The 27,880-nt window shown below is 36.0% G+C and overlaps 1 protein-coding gene across 15 annotated transcripts in view; it reads right to left on the reverse strand.

Moving 5' to 3' along the window:
- CATSPERE (catsper channel auxiliary subunit epsilon) overlaps positions 1-27,880 on the reverse strand; it is a 263,656-nt gene that overhangs the window by 143,976 nt on the left and 91,800 nt on the right. For 13 of the 15 annotated variants that reach the window (XM_070602095.1, XM_070602105.1, XM_070602103.1 and 10 more), the window contains one exon: positions 25,972-26,049. The exons of the other annotated variants lie outside the window; for them this stretch is intronic. In XM_070602095.1, the coding sequence (XP_070458196.1) occupies positions 25,972-26,049 (78 nt within the window). The remainder of the gene's footprint in view (positions 1-25,971; positions 26,050-27,880) is intronic. 15 annotated transcript variants of the gene reach the window in all.

Genomic DNA, 27,880 nt, shown 5'->3' on the forward strand with positions numbered 1-27,880 from the left:
GAGTTTATCACCTAGAAACCAGTTCTGCAAGAAATGCTGAAGAGACTTATTTAAGTGAGAAAGCAATGACCACAAATAGAGATAAAAGAAAAAAATTATTTAAAAAACCCAAAACAACAACAAGAAAAAACAGGCAATAAAATCACTTGTAAGGTAAAAGTATAGTAAAGGCAGCAGATCAACTACCTGTGAAGATAATATGAAGGTTAAAAGACAAATGTACTAAAATTACCTATTTCAATGATAAGAGGGTAATGGATAGACACACACTAAACAAAAGACTATATATGAAGTGAAAAACATATAATGTGGGAGAAGGAGAGAGAAAAAGTAGAGCTTTTAGAAAGAGGTCAAACTAAAGAGTCTATCTACTCAATATAGACTGTTATATGCATAGTATATTAAATAGGATCCTCATGGTAACCACAAACCAGAAACCTATAACAAGCAGGGAAAAAAGTAAGACAAAAGAAATAAAATATATTACTAAAGATAGCCATCAAACCACAAGTGAAGAGAGCAAGAGAAAAAGACAGGAACTGAGAAGAACTACTAAAATACCCAAAAAAATAAGAAAAAGAGACAAAACGGCAATAAATACATGTTTATCAATAGCTACTTTAAATGTCAATGGACTAAATGCTCCAATCAAATGCCATAGGGTGGCCAACTGGATAAAAAAAACAAGATCCATGTATATGCTGCATACAAGAGACACACTTCAGACCTAAAAACACTCACAAACTGAAAGTGAAAGGATGGAAAAAGATATTCCATGCAAATGGCAAGGAAAAGAAAGCAGGGGTAGCAATACTTATATCAGACAAAATAGACTTTAAATCAAAAACTGTAATAAGAGACAAAGACAGGCACTACATAATGATAAAGGGAACAATCCAACAAGAAAATATAACACTTGTAAATATCTACGCACCCAACATAGGAGCACCTAAATATATAAAGCAATTATTAACAGACATAACAGGGGAAATAGACAGTAAGACAATAATAGTAGGGGACTTTAACACTCCACTTACACCAATGGATAGATCATCCAAACAGAAGATCAATAAGGAAACACTGGCCTTAAAGGACACATTAGACCAGATGGACTTAGTAGATATATACAGAACATTCCATCCAAAAACCACAGAATACACATTCTTTTCAAATGCCCATGGAACATTCTCCAGGATTGATCACATATTAGGCCACAAAACAAGTCTCAATAAATTCAAGGAGATCGAAATAATACCATGCATCTTTTCTGACCACAAAGGTATGAAACTGGAAATCAACTACAGAAAGAAAACCAGAAAAGCCACAAAAATGTGGAGATTGAACAAAATGCTACTGAACAACGATTGGGTCAACGAAGAAATCAAAGAAGAAATCAAAAAATTCCTGGAGACAAATGAAAATGAAAACATGACATGCCAAAATCTGTGGGATACAGCAAAAGTGGTTCTACGAGGAAAGTTTATAGCAATTCAGGCCTACCTCAACAAAGAAGAAAAGTCCCAAATAGACAATCTAAAAGTGCACCTAAAGGTACTGGAAAAAGAACAACAAACAAAGCCCAAAATCAGCAGAAGGAAGGAAATAATAAAAATCAGGGCAGATATAAATGAAATAGAGACTAAAAAAAAAAAAAAAATAGAAAAAATTAATGAAACCAAGAGCTGGTTCTTCAAAAAGATAAACAAAATTGACAAACCCTTAGCTAGACTCAACAAGAAACAAAGAGAGAAGGCTCAAATAAATAAAATCAGAAATGAAAGAAGAGAGATTACAACGGACACCTCAGAAATACAAAAGATAATAAGAGAATACTATGAAAAGCTATACGCCAACAAATTGGATAATCTAGAAGAAATGGATAAATTCTTAGAAACACACAACCTTCCAAAACTGGACCAAGAAGATGTAGAAAATTTGAATAGACTGATCACCAGTAAGGAGATCGAAACAGCAATAAAAACCTCCCAAAAAATAAAAGTCCAAGACCAGCTGGCTTCCCTGGTGAATTCTACCAAACATTCAAAGAAGACTTAATACCTATCCTTCTCAAACGCTTCCAAAAAATTGAAGAGGAGGGGAGGCTTCCTAACTCCTTCTACGAAGCAAACATTATCCTGATACCAAAACCAGACAAGGACAACACAAAAAAAGAAAATTACAGGCCAATATCACTGATGAATATCGATGCAAAAATCCTCAAAAAAAATCGTAGCAAATCGAATACAACAATACATTAAAAAGATCATACATCATGATCAAGTGGTTTCATTCCGGGGATGCAGGGATGGTTGAACACCCGCAAATCTATCAACGTGATATACCACATTAACAAAATGAAGAATAAAAATCACATGATCATCTCAATAGATGCAGAGAAAGCATTTGACAAGATACAGCATCCATTTATGATAAAAACTCTAAATAAAATGGGTATAGAAGGAAAATACCTCAACATAATAAAGGCCATATATGACAAACCCACAGCAAATATCATTCTCAATGGAGAAAAACTGAAAAAAATCCCTCTAAGAACAGGAACCAGACAAGGATGCCCACTGTCACCACTCTTATTTAACATAGTATTGGAAGTCCTAGCCAGAGTAATCAGGCAAGAAAAAGAAATAAAAGGGATCCACATTGAAAAAGAAGAAGTGAAACTGTCACTCTTTGCAGACGACATGATTTTATATCTAGAAAACCCTAAAGATTCCACTAAAAAACTTTTAGAAATAATAAAGGAATACAGTCAAGTTGCGGGATACAAAATCAATGTACAAAAATCGGTTGCGCTTCTATACACTAACAACGGAGTAGCAGAAAGAGAAATTAAGAATACAATCCCATTTATAAGTGCAACAAAAAGAATAAAATACCTAGGAATAAACTTAACCAAAGAGGTGAAAGATCTGTACACCGAAAACTATAAAACATTTTTGAAAGAAATCAAAGAAGACACAAAGAAATGGAAAGATATTCCCTGCTCTTGGATTGGAAGAATTAACATTGTTGAAATGTCCCTACTTCCTAAAGCAATTTATAGATTCAACGCAATCCCTATCAAAGTTCCAACAACATTTTTTACAGAAATAGAACAAAGAATCCTAAAATTTATATGGAACAACAAAAGACCCCGAATAGCCAAAGAATTCCTGAGAAAAAAGAACAAAGCTGGAGGTATCACACTCCCCAATTTCAAGTTAGACTACAAAGCCACAGTAACCAAAACAATATGGTACTGGCACAAAAACAGACACACAGATCAATGGAAAAAAATTGAGATCCCAGAAGTAAACCCACACATTTATGGACAGCTAATATTTGACAAGGGTGCCAAGAGTATACGATGGAGAAAGGAGAGTCTCTTCAATAAATGGTGTTGGGAAAACTGGACAGCCACATGCAAAAGAATGAAAGTAGACCATTCCCTTACACCATGCACAAAAATCAACTCAAAATGGATTAAAGACTTGAATGTAAGACCTGAAACCATGAGACTTCTAGAAGAAAACATAGGCAGTACGCTCTATGACATTGGTCTGAGCAGCATATTTTCAAGTCCCACATCTGACCGGGCAAGGGAAACAAAAGAAAAAATGAACAAATGGGACTACATCAAACTAAAAAGTTTCTGCACAGCAAAGGAAACCATCAACAAAATGAAAAGACAATCTAACAATTGGGACAAGATATTTGCAAACCATTTATCAGATAAGGGGTTAATATCCAAAATATACAAGGAACTCATACAGCTCAACAACAACAACAAAAAACCCCCAACAATCCAATTAGAAAATGGGCAAAAGATCTGAACAGAGATTTCTCCAAAGAAGATATACGGATGGCCAACAGGCATATGAAAAGATGCTCAACATCATTAGCTATCAGGGAAAGGCAAATCAAAACTACAATGAGGTATCACCTCACTCTGGTCAGAATGGCTATAATCAACAAGATAGGAAACAACAAATGTTGGAGAGGGTGTGGAGAGAAGGGAACCCTTGTTCACTGCTGGTGGCAGTGCAAACTGGTGCAGCCACTATGGAAAGAAGTATGGAGTATCCTCAGAAAATTAAGGATAGATCTACCATATGATCCAGCTATTCCACTGCTGGGTATTTATCCAAAGAACTTGAAAACACAAAGGCATAAAGATACTTGCACCCCTATGTTCATTGCGGCATTATACACAATAGCCAAGACTTGGAAGCAACCTAGGTGCCCATCAAGGGATGAATGTATAAAGAAGATGGGGTATTTATACACGATGGACTACTACTCAGCCATAAGAAATGACGAAATCCGGCCATTTGTGACAACATGGATGGACCTTGAGGGTATTATGCTGAGTGAAATAAGTCAGAGGGAGAAAGTCAAATACCATAGGATCTCACTCATAAGTAGAAGATAAAAACGACAAAAATAAAAAAACACATAGCATTGGAGATTGGACTGGTGGTTACCATTGGGGAAGGGGGTGGAGGGAGGGCAAAAGGGGTGATTAGGGTCACAGGTGAGGGGATGCACTATAATTAGTGTTCGGGTGGTGAACATGATGTAATGTATACAGAATTCGAAATATGATGTACATCTGAAAAAAATTAAAAAGAAAATAGAAAGGCATCATGACATACCACTTTGTAAAGTTGAAATATAGAAGGAGATGAGGAAAAAACTTGTATTTCTTTTTCACTTTCAAAGTTCCTATATGTTGCGCACCAGAAAATAGACTCTGCTTGTGTTCAAAAAAAAAAAAAAGCAGTACTAAGAGGGAAGTAATATATGCCTACATCAAAAAAGAAGAAAGATCTCAAATAAACAACTTAACTTTACACCTTGAGGAACTAGAAAAAGAAGAACAAACTAAGCCCAAAGTGAGCAGAAGGAAAGAAATAATAAAGGTCAGAACAGAAATAAATCAAGTAGAGAACAGAAAAACAATAGAAAAAAATCAAAACTAAGAGTTGGTTTTTTGAAAAGATAAAATTGACAAATCCTTAGCTAGACTAACTAAGAAAAAAGAAAGAAGACACAAATAAATAAAATCAGAAATGATTGAGGAGACATTGCAACTGATGCCTCAGAAATAAAAAGGATAGCAAGGGTCGATTATGAACAATCATATGCCAACAAACTGGATAAACTAGAAGGAATGGACAAACTCCTAGAAACATACAACCTCCTAACAGTGAATCAAGAATAAACAGAAAGCCTGAACAGACTAACAAATAAGGTGATTGAAGCAGTAATCAAATGTCTCCCAACAAAGAAAACCCGGGACCAGATGCTTCATGGGTCAGTTCTGGCAAACATTCAAAGAAGAATTAATACCAATCCTTCTCAAACTCTTCAAAAAACGAGAAGAGGGAACACTTCCAAAATCATTTTATGAGGCCAGCATAACCCTGATGCCAAAGCCAGAGAAAGACATCATAGAAAAAGAAAACTACAGGCTAATATCTCTGATGAACATAGATGCAAAATCCTTAATAAAATACTAGTAAACCAAATTCAATAGCACATTAAAAGGATTGCATACCGTGACCAAGTGGGATTTACCCCTGGGATGCAAGATGGTTCAACATATGCAAATCAATCAAAGTGATACATCACATAAACAGAATGAATGATAAAAACCATATGATCAGCTCAATAGATGAAGAAAAAGCATTTGATAAAATTTAGCATCCATTCATGATAAAAAGTCTCAACAAAAGAGGTGTAAGAGGGACTTAACACAGTAAAGCCTACTCTATCTCATCTCCACAGCTAGTGCTAAAATCAGTGGGGAAAAACTCAGAAGTTTCCCCTCAAAGACCCAGTACAAGGTAAGGATGCCAAATCTTGCCACTTCTATTCAACCTGGTAATGGAAGTCCTAGACAGAGCAATTAGACAGGAAAAGGAAATAAAGGGTATACAAATCAGAAATGAAGAAGTAAAATTATCTGTTTACAGATGACATGATGATATATGTAGAAAACCCTAAAGAATTAACAACAACAAAAACCCTGTTAGAACTAGTAAATGAATTCAGTAAAGTTGCAGGATTAAAAAAAATCAACATTCAAAAATAAGCTGCATTTCTATACACAAACAATAAACTATGTGAAAAGGAAATGAAGAAAATAATACCATTAACAACAAAAAGAATTAAATACTTAGGAATAAGCTTAACCAAAGATATGAAAGATCTGTACACTAAAAATCATAAAATATTGATGAAGAAAAATAAAGAAGACATAGATAAATGAAAAGACTTTCCATGTTCATGGATGTAAGAACTAATATTGTTAAAATGTCCATACTACTCAGAGTGGTCTACAGATTCAATGCATAGAAAAAGCAATCCTAAAATTCATATGAAACCACAAAAGACCCCACATAACCAACACAGTCTTGAGCAAGAAAACAAAGTGGGAGGCATCACACTTCCTGATTTCAAAACATATTACAAAGCTATAGTAATCAAAGCAGTATGGTACTGGTATAAAAACAGACTTACAGACCAATGGAACAGAGTAGAGAGCCTAGAAATAAATCCACACATTTATGGTCAATAGTGAACATACAATGGCAAAAGGATAGCCTCTACAGTAAAGGGTGTTGGGAAAACTGAACAGACACATGCAAAAGAATGAAACTGGACCACTATCTTACATCATACACAAAAATTAACTCAAAATGGATTATAGACTAGAGCATAAGACCTGAAACCATAGAACTCCTACAAGACAATAGAGGTGGTAAGCTCCTTGACATCAATCTTTGTGATGATTTTTTGGGTTTGACACCAAAAGGGAAGGCAATAAAAGCAAAAATAAACAAGTGAGACTACCTCAAACTAAAAAGCTTCTGCACAGCAAAGGAAACCATCATCAAAATGAAAAGGCCAAACACAGAATGGGAGAAAATATTTGCAAAGCATCTATCTGATAAGGAGTTAATACCCAAAATATATAAAGAACTCATACAACTCAATAGCAAAAAAGCAAAAAATCCAATTAAAAAATTGGATGATTTGAATAGACAAAGAAGACATACAGATGGCCAACAGGTACATGAAAAGATGTAGAAGGACATCACTAATCATCTGGGAAATGCAGTCAAAGTCACAGTGAGACTTACACCTGTCAGAATGGCTATCATCAAAAGGATACAAGGTAAGTGTCGGCAAGGTTGTGGAGAAAAGGGAACCCTTGTGCACTGTTGATGGGAATGCAAAATTGGTACATACCTTACGGAAAACAGTATGGAGGTTCCTCAGAAAATTTGAAATAGAACTACCATATGATTTAGCAATCGACTTCTGGGTATATATCCAAAAGAAATGAAATCGGTATTTTGAAGAGATATTTGTACTCCCATGTTCATTGCAGCATTATTCATAACAGCCAAGATATAGAAACAATCTAAGTGTCCGTTGATTGATAAAGAAAATGTGGTGTGTATATATATACACAATGGACTATTATTCAGCCTGAATAAAGAAGGTAATCCTGCCATTTGTGACAACATGGGTGAATCTGGAAGACATTATGCTAAGTGAAATAAGCCAGACACAGAAAGATAAATACTGCATGATTTCACTTACATGTGGAATCTAAAAGTTGAACTCATAGAAGCAGAGAGTAGAATGGTGGTTGCCAGGGGCTGGGGAAGAGTGAAATGGGGAGACATTGATTAAAGGGTACAAAGTTTCAGTTACGCAGGAAGAGTAAATTCTGGAGATTTAATAACAGCAATGTGACTATAGTTAACAATATTGTATACTTGAAATCTGCAAAGAGGGTAGATCTTGTGTTCTCACTACAAAAAAAAAAATGGTAACTATGTGAAGTGATGGATATGTTAGTTTGATTGGGGTGATCATTTCACAGTGTAGTTGTGACATATGTGTATATATGATCATTTCACAGTGTATATCAGAACATCAAGTTGTACACCTTAAAAATAAACAATTTTTGTCAATTATAGCTCAACAATCTGATCGAGAAAGTAACAGAAAGTAAGTGTTCTTGAGGTTATGGAAAAACTGGAACCCTTGTGCACTGTTGGTGGGAATGTAAGATGGTACAGCTGCTATAGAGAATAGTATGGCTCTTCCTCAAAACAAGGAGAGAATTACCGTAGAATCCAACAATTCCACTTCTGGGCATACACTCAAAAGTTTTGAAAGCAAGGACATGAACAAATATTTGTATACTGATCATCATGGCACCATTTCACAATAGCCGAAAGATAGAAGGAACCTAAATACCCACTGATAGATGAATGGGTAAACAAAATGTGGTACATATACACAATGGAATAATATCCAGCCTTAAAAAAGAAGGAAATTCTGACACGTGCTACAACGTGTATGAACCTTGACAATATTATGCTAAGTGAAGTCAGTCAGTCACAAAGGGACAAATACTCCATATTCCACTTATACAAGGTATCTGGAGTAGTCAAATTCTTAGAGACATAAAGTAGAATGGTGTCTGCCAGGGGCTGGGGGAAGGAGAAAATATGGAGTTACTGTTTAATGGGTACAGAGTTTCAGTTTTGCAAGATAAAATTATAGACATGGATGGTCGTGACAGTTGCACAACCATGAGAATGTACTTAAAGCCACTGAGCTTAAAATAGTTAAAATTGTAAATATTATTTATGTGTATTTTACACAATTGTTTAAAAAGTACATTCCCCTAAAGGTCTAAAGAATCCTGGAGTGGGCCTGTTAGGCAATACTCCAGGATGACACTGAAAGAACATGCAGTTGTCTTTTTGCTTTATTTCTAAGTTTTGGATATTTTTTCTTAATAGATATAAGTTCCCAAGAGATTTCTCCCTTAAAGGTAAAAGAAATCAAGGAAAACACTTAAGATTCGAGTTAATATCAGCTCTGCATATATGTTTATTAAAATATTTGTTTATATATATAAAATTTTATATATGTAATTACGAAATCCTGGTTAACTGTCTCATAAAATTCAGAAGACAGCATTGAATTCTAAACAATAGTATATTTCTTATTAAAAAAAGTTTAAAACTTATGCTTACTTTTACAGTGATTTGCTACAAGAAATTAATAGGAAGAAAACTGATTTATAACCAAATACCCTTTATAACAATAAATCACTGTTAGAAAAACAAATCCTGAGGCAATGATTAAAGCCAGGAATTATTATAAATCCAAAGAGATTAAACGCAAACTTACATTACATCTCATGTTCTCCATACTAAAATAGGTTATATCTTTGAAGATTTGGCTACAGTTTAGAAATGTTTATTACATTATTTATTCAAATTATGACATTTTAGTTTATGTAATATTTAACCAATGATAATCACACCTAGATTCTTGTTTTTCCCATAATTCTATTCCCTTACTTTTTATTAACTAAAAGAGGGATACTTATCTTTATTTCATAAATATCATTTTACATTTGTACTTCCATATGAACACCATTTGTTTCATGGTAAGTACTCCATCCTGGAGATATTCTTCAAGGACCTTCTCACTTCCTATTCCAATTTAGAGATAGGCTTTCTAGACCTGCTCCCCAAAAAGCCATACTAGGATTTCTCATCACACACCTGAGTTTGTTACACCGTGTCATGAAGCCCCTGGCTTCCTCTTCCTTGGGTTCACTTTTCATTTTGCTAGAGTACATTTTTGAACTCGTTTTTGCCAAAAAGATACATAAGTCATTTAGTGGGCATCGGCCTTTTGTTTAGCTGAGCACCTGAGCCCCCTTCATATTTGGAGATTCCCTGCCTCCTGAGTTTTGGTGCAGGCAAGGCTTGCCTTCCACTGTAAAAAGTGACAGAGGAGAAAATACTCATCTCCCTTGCCACATGTGAGCTAGAGCAGGCACACCCTGCCTAGGCGTGGCCAATCTGACGCTCCCTTTAAGAGCCTTGAGCGTGGAGCAATTGTTGCAGAGAAGTAGAAAAAAAGGGGACTTCGCTTAGGTGACAATAGTGGTGGCAATGGCTTCCAGATTCTGGAGGCAGCAGCGCTAGTGTATGGCATCCATGCCCGGTGCTAGAGGTCAGAGGGCCAGTTGCAGTGCCGAGCACAGGCAGCGCCATCCATACTAGTTGCTCCAGTGGCGTGACTTTGGCTGTGGCATTGGAGCTGGTCCTTCTCAGTACCCACCCATTTTACAAGCCTTCTTGGCAATTCTGTGAACTACCCAAAATCTTTGCAAGAAGTTCCTTTTATCCAAAAGTAAAAGTTCGTTTCTTTTTATTGCTAAGTCACATTTCATTGTACGTGTGCACCACAGTTTGTTTATTCATCCATCCTCTGAAGGACATTGGGGTTGTTTCTAGTTTTTGGCTATTACAAATAAAGCTGCTTTGAACATTTGTGTACAGGTTTCTGTTTGAAGATAAGTTTTCATTTCTCTACGTCCAGGTCTACAATAAATAATCAGAAATGAGATTGCTGGATTATTTGGTAAATATGTGTTTCAATTTTTAAGAAACTGTCATACTGTTTTCCAGCGTGGCTGTAGATTTTACATTCCCTCCAGCAATGTCTGAGAGATCCAATTGCCCTGCATCCTTGTTGGCACTTGGAATGACCAGTATTTTAGATGTTAGCATTCTGATAGGCATGTAACCATATCTTGTGTCTTTAATTTGTATTTACTTAATAGCTAACAAAGCTGAACTGCTTTCACAGGCTTATCTGCCATCCATATAGCCTCTGTCATGAAGTATCTGTTCTAATTGCATAGTTTTAGAGCATTTTTTGTATATTCTGGCTACCAGTTCTTTGTTGGATATGTGATTGCAAATATGTTCCACTAGTCTGTGACTTGTATTTTCATCTTCTTAAAGGGTATTTTGTGGAGCAAAAGTTAAAGTTTGATGAAGTTCAATTTATTGATTTTTTAATGGACTGCACTTTTGGTGTCATTTCTAAGAACTCTCTGCTTAACTCTAAGTCATGAACATTTTCTACTATGTTTCTTCTAAAAGTTTTATAGTTTTTTGTTTTATGGGTTGATCTATTAAACATTTTAACATTTTGAGTATTATGTAACAAGACTCTGACTCTTATTTAAATCTTTCATGTTATCAAACTGTTTAGGTTCAGAATACATATCCTAGGTCACTTTTGTGGGTTGTGGTCCAAACAGTAATTTAGTTTATAGAGCTTCTGCAGTGCTCTTTTGGTCTTCTTGATTCTGTGTTAATAAGAATACAGGACTCCACCCTGTAGGCTCCACAGCACCACCTGGGGAGGGGAAACTGTGTTGCCTTGTTACTGCAGGGTAGGGATTAAAGTCAGAGTCCTGCCCAAAGGTGCCACAGGGGAGGGGCACTCTTCGCTGCTTCTTTGCATCATTACTGCAGGGTAGAGTTGACTTGGAATTCCATCCACAGGCTCTGCAGGGGAGGGGCCCCACCTATTACTGGGGGCAGGGGTGGAAGTCAGAGCTGCACCCACAGGGGCTACAGGGCCCTCATTTAGTGTGTGTGTGTGTGTGCGTTTGTGTGTGTGTGATGAACAAATGGAAGTGAGAATTAGTTTTGCCTTGTTGCTGCAGTGTGGAGATGGAAGTCAAGAGTTCTGCCTGCAAGCACTGTGGGAGAGGGACACTGCCTTATTATTGCAGAGGGGCGAACGTCAGATTTCCACCCACAGGTTCTTCAGGGGAGGGAAACCTCCTCATTACTGCAGGGGAGGGGGAAAACAGGGTTCTGGCCAATAGCTCCGCTACTGCAGCACCTGTTGTAGTGGGCAACAGGAGAAAGTCTAGCTTTTTTTCGTATGATGGTCATTTAAATAAAAGGCAGGTATGTTAACAGGTTTCTGTCTTTCTGGGCCAACTTTTCCCTGGCCCTTTGGCTAGAGAGTTCAGGCCTTTCTTGGGGCTTGTTTTCTTCTGTGCTTTCTTGCATAGCTAAGATTTTTTTTATAGGGAGCAGAAGTTACTGGAACCATCAACTGGGGGAGTGCTTAAATAGTAATTTTGACCACCTGTGGGAGGCTGAGTGTGAGGATGATAAACTCCATGTGGTCAGATTCTTAGAGAAAACTCCACCAGGTTCTCACAGTGAAGATCTGAGAAAGACCCCCTCCTGGCTCTGGCAGGGGAAGGGGAACAGTAATCCTTGTGAAATATACCCAGAACCCTTTCCATAACAAAGGCCTACTCTCCACGAAGAAAGACTTTACCAGATCCTTGTCCCAAGCCATAGGGGAGGGCATTCCTCTCACTCCCAATCCCTCTAGACTGTCTCACATAAGTTGGGGGGAAAAGGCTATACAAGAAGAAACATTTGTGAAGGTCACATACCAGAGACACAGGCCCAGTAAAAGACTGGCATTTAACTGGGAGATTATACAAGGCTCCTGCTCATTCATAACTTACCACCACATCAAAAGGGCTTCAGTATAATAACAGTAGATCGCAACTTAAAGAGCTGCAAGACACATACTCTGTCTGAGGAGGGGGACTTAGGGAAGCCTGAAGTCAAAAGGGGAGACAAAAACAAGAAGCTTAAAGGAATTCGAAGCTTCTGGCACCTATAGCTACAACAAACAGAGCCAAATTCCTAGCCACATTAATATAAATACTAGATGCCTATTTACCTCAGTTTCTATCACCCAATACAACATATCAGGCTTTCAACAACAACAACAACAAATTCCAAGTATACCACAATGCAAGCAAAACTATAGTCTGAAAAGAAAAAGCAAGTTTCAGAACTAGAATCAGATAAGACACAGATATTGGAAGTATCTGATAGGGAACTTAAAATAACTATGATTAATATGTTAAGAGAGCTAATGGAAAATTAGACATGTAGGAAGAGATGGGTAATGTAAGCAGAGTGATGGAAATTCTAAGAAAGAATCAAAAGGAAATGCTACCAATCAAAAACAGTGTCACAGAAAGGAAGCATGTCTTTCATGGGCTCATTGGTCGACTCTACAGACCTGAGGAAGGAATTAGTGAGCTTTAAAGTAGGTCAAGAGAAACTTTCCAAACTGAAATACAAAGAGAAGAATGAAAAAATAGAACAGAACTTCCAAGAACTGTGGGATGATTTCAACAGGTACAATATATACACAACTGGAATGCCAGAAGGAGAAGAAAGAAGGGAGCAAAGGAAATATTTGAAGTAAATTAATGGCCAAGAACTTTCCAAAATTAATGACAGACACCAAAACACAGATACTCACACAGAAGCTCAGAGAACACCAAGGAGAACAAATGCAAAACAACTCCTCTAAGGCATACCATGGACAAACTGCAGAAGACCAAAGGCAAAGAGAGCATCTTGAAAAAGCACCATACCTATAGATGAACAAGAATAACAATTAAAACAGATTTATTGTCAGAAACCATGCAAACAAGAGAACAGATGAGTCAAATATTTAAAGTGTTCAAAGAAAAAAACTCCACCAACCTAGAGTTCTATATCCAGTGAAATTTTCCTTCAAAAGTGAAAGAGAAATAAAGACTTTCTTATAAGTCAGACAGAGAAAGTCAAATGCCATATGATTTCACTCATAAATAGAAGATAAAAGCAACAACAACAACAACAAACATATAGAGACAGAGATTGGGTTGGCGGTTCCCAAAGGGGAAGCAGGGAGGGGAGGGTGAAAGGGGAGACTGGGCACCTGTGTGTGGGGATGGATGGTGATTAGTCTTTGGGTGCTGAACCTGATGTAATCTACACAGAAATCAAAATACAATGAGGTACACCTGAAATTTATATAATGTTATAAACCAGTGTTACCTCAATTTAAAAAAAGAAGTAGAAAAAAAGGGAGACCTTCTCGGCAAACAAAAGACAAGGAAATTTCTTACCACTAGACCTTCCCTGCAAGAAATGTTAAAATATTTTCTTCAGACAGAAGGAGAATAATAAAGGTTGGAAACTTGGATCTACACAAAGAAAGAAAGAGCATTAGAGAAGGAGTAAACAAGGATAAAGTAAAATCCTTTCAGGGCCGGCCCTGTGGCCTAGTGGTCAAGCTTGGCGTGCTCCACTTTGGTGGCCTGGGTTTGGTTCCCAGGTGCAGACCTACACCACTGGTTGCTGGCCATGCTGTGGCAGCGACCCACATACAGACTAGAGGAAGACAGGCACAGATGCTAGTTCAGGGAAAATCTTCCTCAAGCAAAAGGAGGAAGATTAGCAACAGATATTAGCTCAGGGTGTCTCTTCCTCAGCAAAAAAAAAAAAAAAAAAAAATCCTTTCTTTTTATTGAGGTAAAGTTCACATAACATAAAATTAATTACTTTAAAGTTTGCAATTCAGTGGTTTTTAGTACATTCACAACGCTGTGCAGCCACTACCTCTATCTAGTTCCAAAACACTTTCATCGCCCTAAAACAAAACCCTGGACTTATTAAGCCATCACTCTTTTTCTTAAATTAATCTAAAAAAACAATTGTTTCTTTAAAGTAACAATAGTAACAATGTATTGGACTACTATACTATGTGGATAATTAAATGAATGTCAGCAATGTCACAAGGTGCAGGAGGGAAGAATTGGGAATACTCTGTTATAAGGTATCTGAACTACAGTAAAATGAAATAGTGTTACTGGAAAGTGTACTTAGATTAGTTTAAAACGTACATTGTAGAGCCAGCCCTGGTGGTCTAGTGGTTAAGAATTGGCACTCTCTGGGGGGCTGGCCCCATGCTGAGTGGTTAAGTTCACGCTTTCCCCTGCAGGCTGCCCAGTGTTTCGTCGGTTCGAATCCTGGGCGGGGACATGGCACAGCTCATCGAGCCACGCTGAGGCAGTGTCCCACATGCCACAACTAGAAGGACCCACAACTAAGAATATACAACTATGTACTGGGGGGTTTTGGGGAGAAAAAGGAAAAAAATAAAATCTTTAAAAAAAAAAAAGAATTGGCACTCTCACCCCTGTGGCCCAGGTTCGTTTCCCAGTCATGTAACCACATCACCCATCTGTCATTTGTCATACTGTGGTGGCAGCTCACATAGAGAACTAAACTAACAAATAGGATATACAACTCTGCACTAAAGCTTTAAAAAAAATATACATTGTAAATTCTGGGGAAGCTACCAAAAATTTTTTTAACCAATATAATTGATGTGCTAAGAAAGGAGATAAAATGGAATCATATATAATGCTCAATTAAGATAAAAAAGGCAGCAAAAGAAGCCTCTGGCAATGAATAGAAAACAAGTATAAACACGGTTGATATTAAGCCAAATATAGCAATAATCAGTTTAAATGTTGATGGCATAAATCAATCAGTTAAAAGGCAGAGATTGGAATCAGCCCAGTGGTGTATTGGTTAAGTTTGCGTGCTCCACTTCAGCAGCCCAGGGTTCACAATTTCGGATCCTGGGTGCAGACCCAGCACCGCTCATCAAGTCACACTGTGGTGGCATCCCACATAAAATAGAAAAAGATTACCACAGATGTTAGCTCAGAGCCAATCTACCTCGCCAAAAAAAGTAAATAAAATAAATAAAAGGCAGATTGCCAAAGCTAGTTAATAAAAAACCAGACAAGGTGCAACTATATGTAGTCCACAAGAAACCTGCTTTAAATATAAAGACTCAGATAGATCAAAAGTAAAGGAACAGAGACAAAATACTATGCTAAAACTAATCAAAAGAAAACTGGAGGAACTATACTAATTTCAAACAAGGTCAACTTCAGAGTGAGGAATATTATTAGGGACAAAGAGAGGCAACACATCAAAATAAAGAGGTTAATTCTCCAAGAAGATATAACAATTCTAAACATGAATGTAGCTAAAATCAGCACATCAAGGCAAAAAGTGATAGAACTGAAAGAAGAAATAGAAAAATCTACTATTATAGTCAGAGACTTAAACATGCCCCAGTAGTTGATAGATTCAGCAGGCTGAAAATCAATAAGGATATCCACTTAAAACTATCAACAACTTAATCTAATTGTCTAATACAGAACACTTGATCCAACCGTAGTAGAATACACAGTCTTCTCAAGCTCACATAAAACATTCACCAAGATAGACCACATTCTGGGCCATAGAACATACCTTAACAAATTTAAAATAATAGAAATTATATAAAGCATGTTCTCAGAGTATAACAGAATTAAACCAGAAGTCCATACAGAAAGATAGTTGAAAAACCCCAAATATTTGGAAGTTGACACACTTTTAAATAATGTATGGAGCAAAGAAGAAGTCTCAAAAAAACTTAACATTAAAAAATATTTAAAACTAAATGAAAATACCATAGCAAATAGAATCCAACAATGTATGAAAAGAATTATACACCATGACGAGGTGGGATTTATTCTAAGTATGCAAGGCTGGTTCAACATTCCAAAAATCAATCAGTGTAATCCACTACAACAGACTAAAGAATAAAGATCATATGTGCACAGCAAAGGAAATCATCAGCAAAATGAAAAGGCAACCTACTGAATGGGAAAAATATTTGTAAATCATATATCTGATAAGGAGTTAATATCCAAAATATTTAAAGACTCATATGACTCAATAGGAAAAAACCGAACAATCTGATTAAAAGTAGGCCTAGGATCCAAATAGACATTTATCCTAAGAAGACATACCAGGGAAGATGGCCAAGAGGTGTGGGAAAAGATACTCAATAGCATTAATCATCAAGAAAGTGCAAATCAAAACCACAAAGAGATACCATCTCACTCCTGTTAGAATGGCAATCATCAAAAAGACAGGAAATGCAAAGTGTTGATGAGGATGTGGAGAAAAGGGAATCCTGGTGCACTGCTGGTGGGAATGTAAATTGGTGCAGCCGCTATGGGAAACAGTATGGATGCTCCTCACAAACTTAGAAATACCATATGATACAGCTGTCCCACTACTAGGGTACTCATCCAAAGAATATGAAAACACTAATTCAAAAAGATAACGCACCCTCTTGTTCACTGCAGCATTATTTACAATAGCCAAGCTGTGGAAACAACCCATGTGTCCATCAAGGGATGAATGGATAAAAAAGATGTGTATATATATACAATGGATTATTATTCTGCCATAAAAAGAATGAAATCTTGCCATGTGGGATCGCATGGGTGGACCTTGAGGGCATTATGCTAAGTGAAATAAGTCAGACAGAAAAAGACAAATACTACATAACAATACTTGTATGTGAAATTTAAAAAATGAGCAAACAAAACCTACTCAAGCTCATAGATGCAGAGAACAGACTGGTAATTTCCAGAGGCAGGGAGGTGGGATGGAGGTGGGTGAAATGGGTAAAGGGTGTCAAAAGGTATAACCTTCCAGTTGTAAAATAAATAAGTCCTGGGGATGTAATGTAAAGCATGGTGACTACAGTTAATAATACTGCATTGCCTATTTGAAAGCTGTTAAGAGAGTGGATCTTAAAAGTCCTCATCACAAGAAGAGAAATTTTTTTGTAACTATGTATGATGACGGATGTTAACTAGACTTATTGGGTGATCATTTTGCAATACAGTCGTGTGCCACATAACTACGTCTCAGTCAATGAGAGACCACATATCCGATGGTGGTCCCATGAGATGAGTACCATATAGCCAGGTGTGTAGTAGGCTATATCACCTAGATTTGTGTAAGTGTACTCTGTGATGGTCATACAACGATGGACTCACCTAACGATGCAATTCTCAGAAGGTATCCCCATCGTTAAGTGACACATGACTGTGTGTGTGTGTGTGTGTGTATATATATATATATATCTCAAATCATTATGTTGTATAGCTGAAATAAATATAATGTCAATTGTACCTCAATGAAAACATAAATAATTTTAAAAACCCAAAACAATCTGCAGGTAAATTTCACAGTTAAAAACAGATTCTCAATAAAATAGGAGATCAAACATATCCGTAGGCAGGAATACAAATTAGAAAGCTCATGATTTACGGATCTCTGCATGCTGTAAACTCTCAAAAGGAATCATGCTTTTTTTAATAGTGTTTTTTGCCTCATCAGAATTCTTTGAATATAAAAGATCTAGTACATTTAACTCTGGTTTGAAATACACAAATTCTAAAATCAAACTTGTGAAAAGTAATCTATTTTAATATATTGGTTACCCCAATTATAAAAAAAAATCATATGATCATATCAATTGATACAGAAAAAGAATTTGACAAAATTCAACACCCATTCATGATAAAAAAACACCAGGAAACTAGGGATAAAGGGAAAATTCCTCAATTTGATTTAAAAAAATCTACAAAACACCTGGATTCTTTCTCCCTAAGTTTGGGAATAAGGCAAGGATGTCCTCTGTCACCACTTCTATTCAACATTGTATTGGAAGTCCCAGCTAGTAGAATGAAACAAGAAAAGGAAATGAACTGTATGCAGATTGGAATGGAAGAAATAAAACTGCCTATATATGCGTATGATATGACTGTTAAGGTAGAAAAATCACAAAGAATTGACAAATACCTCCTGAACTAATAGATGAGTATAACACAGCCACAAGATACAAGGTTAATATACAAATAAGTCAACTGCTTTGCTATATAGCAGCAATGTACAATTGAAATTTGAAATTAAACAAATAACATTATTTACAATACCACCCGCAAAATGAAAGCTTAGGTATAAATCTAACAAAATATGTACAGGACCTATATGCATAAAACTACAAAATATTGATGAAAAAATAAAAAAAGTCTAAATAAATGGAGAGATGTCCTGTGTTCACGGATTAGAAGATTCGATAGTGTTAAGATGTCAATTCTTCCCAACTTGATCTATACCTTCAGGGCAATCTCAATCAAAGTCCTAGCAAGCTACTTTGTAGATATCAACAAACTGATTCTAAATTTTAAATGGTGTTATGTGTTGAACTGTATCTTCCCCAAAAAGACATAATGGAGTTCTAACCACCAGAGCTTCAGAATATGACCTTATTTGGAGATAGGATCTAATAGGATACTAATTAAGTTAAAATGAGGTCATTAGGGTGAACTTTAATCCAATATGACTATAATCCTTACAAAAAGGGGGAATCTGGACAGAGACAGACAGGTTTAGAGAGAAGACAACGTGAAGACACACAGGGAGAACACAGCCATATAAGAGCCAAAGAGAGAGGCTTAGAACAGATTCTCCCTCACAGCCCTCAGAAGGAGCCAAACCTGCTAACACCTTGATTTTGGACTTCCAGCTTCCAGAACTGTGAGATGACAGATTTGTTTAATCCATCTAGTTTGTGGTACCTTGTTATGCCAGCCCTAGAAAACTAATACATACGGAAAGGCAAAAGATCGAGAATAGTTAACACAATACTAGAGAACATCAAAGATAGATGACTCGCACTACCTTATTTCAAGACCCACTGTAAGGCTACAGTAAGCAAGAGTATGTAGTACTGGCAAGAGAACAGCTAAACAGCTCAAAGAAACAGAATAGAGAGCCTAGAATTAGATTCACACAAATACTGTCAACCGATCTTTGACGAAGGAGCAAAGGCAAGTCAATGAAGAAAAGAGCCTTTATAACAAATTATTGCTGGAACACTTGGATGTCCATATGCAAAAAAATAACCTAAACATGGATCTTATATTTTACACAAAGATTAACTCAAAATGGAGAATAAATATAAATATAAAATGCAAAACTATAAAAATTTTTAAAGGAGACAGGAGAAAATATACATAACTTTGGATTTGGTGATAAAATTTTAAATATAATCCCAATAGCACTATTCATGAAAGAAAAATATTGTTAAGATGAATTTTATTAAAATTAAAAACTTCAGCTCTGCAACAAATACTGTTAAGATCGTGAAAAAACAATCCATAAACTGAGAAAATATTTGCAAAATACATATCTGATAAAAGATATTTATCCAAAATATACAAAGAATTTTAAAAACTCAACATTAAGAAAACAAACAAAAAAATTTCAAATAGGCAGATACCTCATCAAAAAAGATATACAAATGGCAAAGAAGCATATGAAAAAGATGTTCAACATTGTATGTTATTAGGTGGTTGCAAACTAAAACAATGAGATGTAACTACACACCTATTAGAATGGCTAAAATTTTTAAAAATTGGCAATACCAATTACTGCCGAGGCTGTGAAGCAACAGAAACCCTCATTCATTGATGGTGGGAACGCAAAATGGTACACCCATTTTGGAAAATAGTGGCAGTTTCCTACAAAACTATATATACTTTTACCTTAGGATCTAGCAACTGCACTCAAGTATTTACAGAACTGATTTGAAAACTCACGTCCACACAGAGACCTGAATGCTTATAAAGGTTTTTTCATAACTGCCAAAAACTGGAAGTAACCAAGATGTCCTTTAATAGATGAATGGGTAAACAAATTTTGGTACATTCATACAATGGAATATTGTTCAGTGATAAAAAGAAATGGACTACCAAGCCATGAAAAGACATGGAGGAGCCTTAAATGCATATTGCTAAGTGAAAGAAGCCAATCTGAAAAGGCTACATACTGTATGATTCCAACGATATGAAATAGAAGAAAGTGCTAAAAACCCCTCCACAATGATGGAAGTATGTCAAAGGGATACAGGAGCCAACTGAAAGAGCCCTCAATAAATAGTGCTGGATTATAACACAAAGTATAAAATAAATATCCGTGAGTCCACACTAATATACATAAATGATTGAATAAATAAGTAGATCAAGGACGATAGACAAGTCTGCTACGGAGAAGAATTCCAAACAATTTATATAAATACTCTGTCCTTAAGAAGGTGGAGCACAGCTGCACAAAGTGACATTCTTCCAAGGAGTAAAGAATGGAAAGGGAGAATAAAAGAGTGACTTTATGGGAGAGGATCACTACCTCCGGCCAGGGATGAGGAGTGACGTTAACAGTGGTAAGTCGTATTGATAGTATGTACCCTGCATACGGTGTGATGACAATGGCACTGTAACTCTGTGGTCATCTTCCCAAAACACATAACTCCAGTCTAATCATGAGAAAAATCTCAGACAAATCCTAATTGATTGGCATTCTACAAAATATCTGACAGTAATCCTCAAAGTTGTGAAAGTCATCGAAAGCCAGGAAAGACTGGAAACTGTCACAATCAAGAAAAGCCTAAGTAGACATGACACCTAAACATAATGTGCTATCCCGGATGGGGCTCTGGAACAAAAAATAGATATTGGGGGAAAACGGAGAAAATCTAAACAAAGTCTGTCTCCTCGCTTCCATTGCTGCTATTAGGAAATCATCTTTCAGCCTGTTACTCCTTTGAAAGTGTCTTAGCCTGGGTTCTCCCAGAAAACACAGCCTGCGATAAGGGCTTATATGCTGGTAGTTTACTTTTTTAAAGTGATACCAGAAAATAAGAGTGGAAAAATGTAAAAGAGAAATCCAGTTTTTAGGTTGTTACCATTGTAGGCCACTATAACTCATTCTCACTGGGCCCCTCTGAGGAGCCATGCAGAACATGTCTAAAAATTGTCCACAAAGGAACAAAACATGCCTCAGAATTAGCTTCACAAAGGAACGAATGGCTCCCCTCCCTCACTGGTCACAGGTATCCCCAGGGCTTGTTAACTCCCTTGCACTTCCAGGTTGTACACATGTAAGTGCAGAGCAGGTTTCCACACGTGGCCCAAGACAGTGACAGAGAGGACCTGACACAGAAAGAAAGAGACTCGCGGTACAGCTGAAGTGGGACACCATCAGGCAACAAATGTGCGAAGATGGTTGTCCCAGCAATGGCTACATTAAAAGATGTGTGGCAGGTTACAAGGGGTGTAGAATACATAAAGTAATCCATCTTTTTTCCTCTGGCTACTTTTGAGAATTTTCTTTTTCTCTTTTGCTTTCTGTGGTTTCATTATGAAGTATCTAATGTGGATTTCTTTTTATTTGTTCTGCCAGGAATGATCTTCTTGATGAATCTGTAGATTGGAGTCTTTCATCAGCTCCTGAAAATTATTGGTCATATCTTTTCAAAAATTGTTGGTGCCTCATCATTTTTCTCCTTTTCCTGTGGAGTCCCAAATAAACATGTTAGACTTTCTCACTCTATTTCCTTCTGGGATTCCACTTCACTGTATATTAGACCATCTCACTCGTATGTTGTCTTTTACCTTCTTATCCCTACATTCTATTTTTTTATTCTCGGTGCTGTTTGGCACAAGGACTTTGACCAGCTTCCAGAAAGACATTCTTTTCTTTTCTTTTCTTTTTTGCTGGGAAAGATTTGCCCTAAGCTAACATCTGTTGCCAATCTTCCTCTCCTTTTTTTCCTCCCAAAAGTCCCAATACATAGTTGTATATTCTAGTTGTAAGTCCTTCTAGTTCTTCCATGACAGCTCATGGCATGGCTACTGACAGATGAATGCTGTGGTTCTGCGACCAGGAAATGAACCTGGGCCGCTGAAGCAGAGTGTACCAAAGTTTAACCACTAGGCCATCGGGGCTGGCTCAAAAAGACATTCTTTCTAAACTTGTATTCAACTCACCCACCATTGAGTTCTTCGTATCAATTATTGCAAATATTTATTTGGCTGTTTAACAAAGCTTCTATTTTACTTTTACAGTTTCCTATTACCTGGAGATGTTTTCATGCTTATTGTTTATTAAACATAATAACCACAGTAGAACATAAAACCAGTGTGGAAAATCTAAATACTCTGTTTTTACTATGTTTAACAAATAAAAGCCAAGCATGAAAATATCCAACTATTTATCTTCACTTGAAATTATCAGGGCAATGCCTTGTTATTTATTTTGCTTCATATCTAGGCTTCTTGAAAAAGTTCTTTTTTTTTTCCAAGAATACACATGCTTTTTTTAAAAAAAAAAAAAGATTGGCACCTGAGCTAACAACTGTTGCCAATCTTCTATTTTTTATTTTATTCTTTTCCCTAAAGCCCTCCAGTTAATAGTCGTATATTCTAGTTGTAGGTCCCTATGGTTCTGCTGTGTGGGACGCTGCCTCAGTGTGGCCTGATGAGCGGTGCCATGTCTGTGCCCAGGATCTGAACCAGTGAAACACCGGGCTGTCAAAGGAGAGCGCATGAACTTAACCACTTGGCCACAAGGCCAGCCCCAAGAGTTTTTTTTTAATTAAAAATATAGGGTTTATATTTCCCCATCTTGCCTTCATTCCTTTAAAAATTAAACTATTTTAGAACAGTTTTATATTCGCAGAATTATTGCAAAGAGAGTAGAGAGTTCCTGTAGACACCACACTCAGTTTCCACTATTATTAAGACGTTATACTTGTATATTTGTCACCATTACTGAACCAATATTGATACATTATTATTAACTAAAGTCCATACTTTATTCAGATTTCATCAGTTTTTCCATTAAGGAATATTTTTACTTTGAAAAAGACTAACAAAATTGATAAATCTATGACAAAACAGCTCAAGATTTAAAAAAAAAGGGCAAAGGCACAATATCTAATACTAAGAAGGCATAAAAGGATAGTAACACAGACAGGTGCTCCAAACATTAAAAACAAATGAGGTTATATTATAAAAAAAATTTATGCCAAAAATTTGAAAATTTAGTTGGAATAAAAATATTTCAACAAAAATGAACTTATAAGAGTGACTGAAGAAAAACTAGAACAACTAAATGGTCCTAGAACCAATAAAGAAATCTTGAATTTGGAATGGAAAAATTTCTAGAAATAGGAGTTGTAAAATGAAAAAAATGCTAAACAGTAACATGAAAAAGTGAAAATATACAACGCACTGGTGAAAGTAGGTATATAGCCTAATTAAGAATACTCTAATGCTGTAATATAGTGGTGTGTTAATAAACTCTAGTAAAAAACTTAAAGAACGAGTGTTTAAAATAACTATAGCTACAATAATTTGTTAATGAATGTACCATATAAAAAATTGTGACTTCAAAAACAAAAAAGGGGAGAGTAAAAGGGTAGAGTTTTTGTATGTGATTGAAGTTAAGTTGCCATCAGCATAAAATAGACTGTTATATCTATAAGATGTTTTATTCAAGCCTCATTCACAAAAGATAAATTCACAAAAGATAAATAGAAGGAAATCAAAGCATACCCCCATGGAAAATCATCAATTCACAAAAGAAGGGAGCAAGAGAGAAAGAAAGGAGCCAGCAAACTACAAAACAGCCAGAAAATAATTAATAGGATGATATTAGTGTCATTATCTATCAATAATTACTCTAAATTTAAATGGATTGAATTCAACAATCAAAGGGCATAGAATGGCTGGATGCATTTTACAAAAACAAGACTCAACTATATGCTACCTACAAGAGACTCGCTTTAGTCTTAAGGACACACAGAGGCTCAAAGTCAAAGGATGGAAAAAGATATTGCCTGTAAGTGGAAACCAAAAGAGAGCAGGGGTAGCTATACTTATATTAGACAAAATAGACTTTAAGCCAAAAACTGTAACAAGAGACAAAGAAGACCATTATATGATGATAAAGGGGTCAATTCATCAAGAAGATATAACAATTGTAGATATATATGCACTCAATATCAGAACTCCTAAATATATTAAGCAAGTACTAACAGATCTTAAGGGAGAAACAGATAAAAATATAATAACAGTAGAGGACTTCAATACTCCACTTTCAACAATGGGTAGATCATCCAGACAAAAAATAAATGAAGGAGCGTTGGACTTGAACCAGACTTTAGATGAAATGGACCTAACAGACATATACACACATGCCCTGCAAGAGCAGCAGAATGCACATACTTCTCAAAAGCACATAAAACATTCTCCAGGATATATCTACAATAGGTCAAAAAACAAATTTAAGGGGCTGGCCCCTTGGCCAAATGGTTAAGTTTACATGCTCTGCTTCAGTGGCTTAGGGTGTCACCACTCCGGATCCTGGGCACGGACCTACACACCGCTCATCAAGCCATGCTGAGGTGGCGTCCCACATAGCACAACCAGAGGCACTCACAACTGGAATATATAGCTATGTACTCAGGAACTTTGGGGAAAAGAAGAAGGAAAAAAAAAAGAAGATTGGTAACAGATGTTAGCTCAGGTGACAATCTTTAGGAAAAAACAAATTTAAGAAAACTGAAAATTGAAATCATACCAAGTATCTTTTCCAACCACAATGATATGAAACTAGAAACCAGTAACAGGAGGAAAGTGAAAAAATTCAGAAATATATGGGAATTAAACAACACCCTCCTGAACCAATGAATCAAAGAAGAAATCAAAATAAAAATCAGAAAACATCTTGAAACAAATGAAAGTGGAAATTCAACATAACAAAACCTATGGGATACCTCAAAAGCAGTTGTAAGAGGGACATTTATAGTGATAAAAGCCCACATTATGAAAAAAGAAAGATCTCAAAGATTAGAAATTAAGATCAGTAATGCTTAAAGTGTTTAATTACCATTAATTTATTTTATTCCCTCTAAAGTCAATTGCCAAAAAAACAATTAATTGACTGGTTGTCATTCTGATTTACCAGTCCATCCCTTGACTCATTAAGACGTAGACAGTCCCATAAGAAACTAAAACTGCTTAATTTATATTTCTCTTCAATACATCTTAATTGTAACAGAAGACAGAACTTTAATGTTGAAAAAGGTAAATTTGTAGCAAATAAAAGAAAGGACTTATTTATCTACTGCGTTGCACCTTTAGGAACTTCATTAGTCTCCAAGTGGTAAAGGATTCAGTAAGGGACTGGACTTCAAGATAGATGCTCAGGGAACTCCCTTAAAGCACTTTAATGGCCAGCCTCCTCATGAACAACGAGGTTCACAGATAACATGGAGGGTGCTCAATAAGAATTCTAAGGAGAGATTTATAATTGTAGAGATTGAGTACAAGTTCAAAATCACCATTACAGCTAAACAATTTAATGGATAATTAAAGTGTATTTAGTTAGTTCTGGGCCCTTAAAATAAATTATTCACAGCCCTTAAAAAAGAAATGTAGCATATTATTTTATGTATGATAATAATAATGTTTCCACTTACTAGTGAAGGCTCATTTGCATTCCATAGCAACTCACTAGGGTCTGCATTTTCTGGATCGTATATCCATATAACGATAACCTACAAAAGAAAATGTGTTTGCATTTCTTTACATTTTGGACAAATGTCATTTTTAGTTATGGCAAAACATAACTATAACAATGTTTTTATTTATTTTAAAACTTTTGATTATACCGTTTTAAAAAATCAAAAGCAATATGTGTTGTTTTTAACGAGTGAGACAATCCAAAGATACATGGAGGAAGAGTTAATAATATCCCGCTACACTCCTGAGGTAGCTACCGTTAAAACTTCGTATGAATGCCTGCATTTCCTTCTCTACTCTCCCAGATACAGCGCCCCACCCACACTCACACACTCCTACAAAAGTGAAAGCACACCACACATGTTGTCTGTAACTTGCTTTTGTCACTTGGTACACGACGGCCATGTCAACAGATGTAGATTGGAAGCTTTTTTCTTATTTTTTCTTGAATAGACAATTTATTCACATAATTAAAAACAAATTAAAGATGTAGTGAAATTTCTCTTACCCTGTACTCCATTACTTAGTTCCCATTAGTCTACTGTACCACATGAGTAACTACTATTAGTAAATTCTTGTTTATATTTCTATCAAGTTTTTGTTTAATTAATAAATATGTGTTTTCCTCCTTTTTATATAAATTCTAGCACACCAAACAAATTTTTTCAAACATTACATTTTTCACTTAAGGTTATATCTTAGAGATATTTACATATTCTCATTAATTTTTCACCTGTGTATTATTCCAAATTACGAAGGAACCATAATTTATTTAACCAGTAACCTACTGATAAACATTTGTTTCCAGTCCCTCGCCACGACAATCAACGCTATAGTGAACAACTTTGTACAAATATCATTTTTTGCCTTGGCGTTTTCCTAAAAGTGGAATTGTTGAGTTACAGAGCATATGCACTCATAATTTTATACATATTGATAAATTTTTCTCCATAGCACTTGCGCCAGTATACCCTCTCACCAGCAATGTAAGAGATTTCTTCTTTCCTCACAGCCTTTCCCACCTAGTGTGTTATCTTACATTTGGATATTGTCAGTCAGATGGTGACAAACGGTACTGTGACGCAGTTTTAATTTGCTTTTCTTTTATTATAAGAAAGTTTGAGTAGCTTTCCATATGCCCAAGTTCCACTTGTATTTCCTGTCTAATTGTTCATTTCCTTTGACCGTTTCCCATTTTTCTATTAGGTTGTTAGTCTTTATTTATTAATTTGTGGAAGTTGTTTATGTTAAGACTTCTATATTTATATGTTTTATATCTTGCCCTGGGTGGTGGTTACATGGATTCTTTAGGGTTTTCTATATATAAGATCATGTCGTCTGCAAACAGTGAGAGTTTCTTCTCACTCTCTATTTGGATTCCTGTTATTCCTTTCTCTTGCCTAATTGCCCTGGCCAAAACGTCCAGTACTATGCTGAATAAGAGTGGTGAGAATGGGCACTCTTGTCTTGCTCCTGTTCTCAGAAAGATGGTGTTTAGTTTTTCCCCATTGAGTATGATGTTGGCTGTGGGTTTGTCATATATGGCCTTTATTACGTTGAGGTAATTTCCTTCTATGCCCCTTTTGATGAGAGTTTTTATTATAAATGGCTGTTGGATCTTGTCAAATGGTTTCTCTGCATCTCTTGAGATGATCATGTGGTTTTTATTCCTCATTTTGTTGATGTGGTGTATCACATTGATTGATTTGCAGATGTTGAACCACCCTGTGTCCCAGGTATAAATCCCACTTGATCATGACGTATGATCTTTTTGATGTATTGCTGTTTTGGGTTGCCAATATTTTGTTGAGGATTTTTGCATCTATGTTCCTCAGAGATATCGGCCTGTAGTTTTCCTTTTTCGTG

This window comes from Equus przewalskii, chromosome 31, assembly GCF_037783145.1.
Source record: "Equus przewalskii isolate Varuska chromosome 31, EquPr2, whole genome shotgun sequence".
Lineage (NCBI taxonomy): Eukaryota > Metazoa > Chordata > Mammalia > Perissodactyla > Equidae > Equus > Equus przewalskii.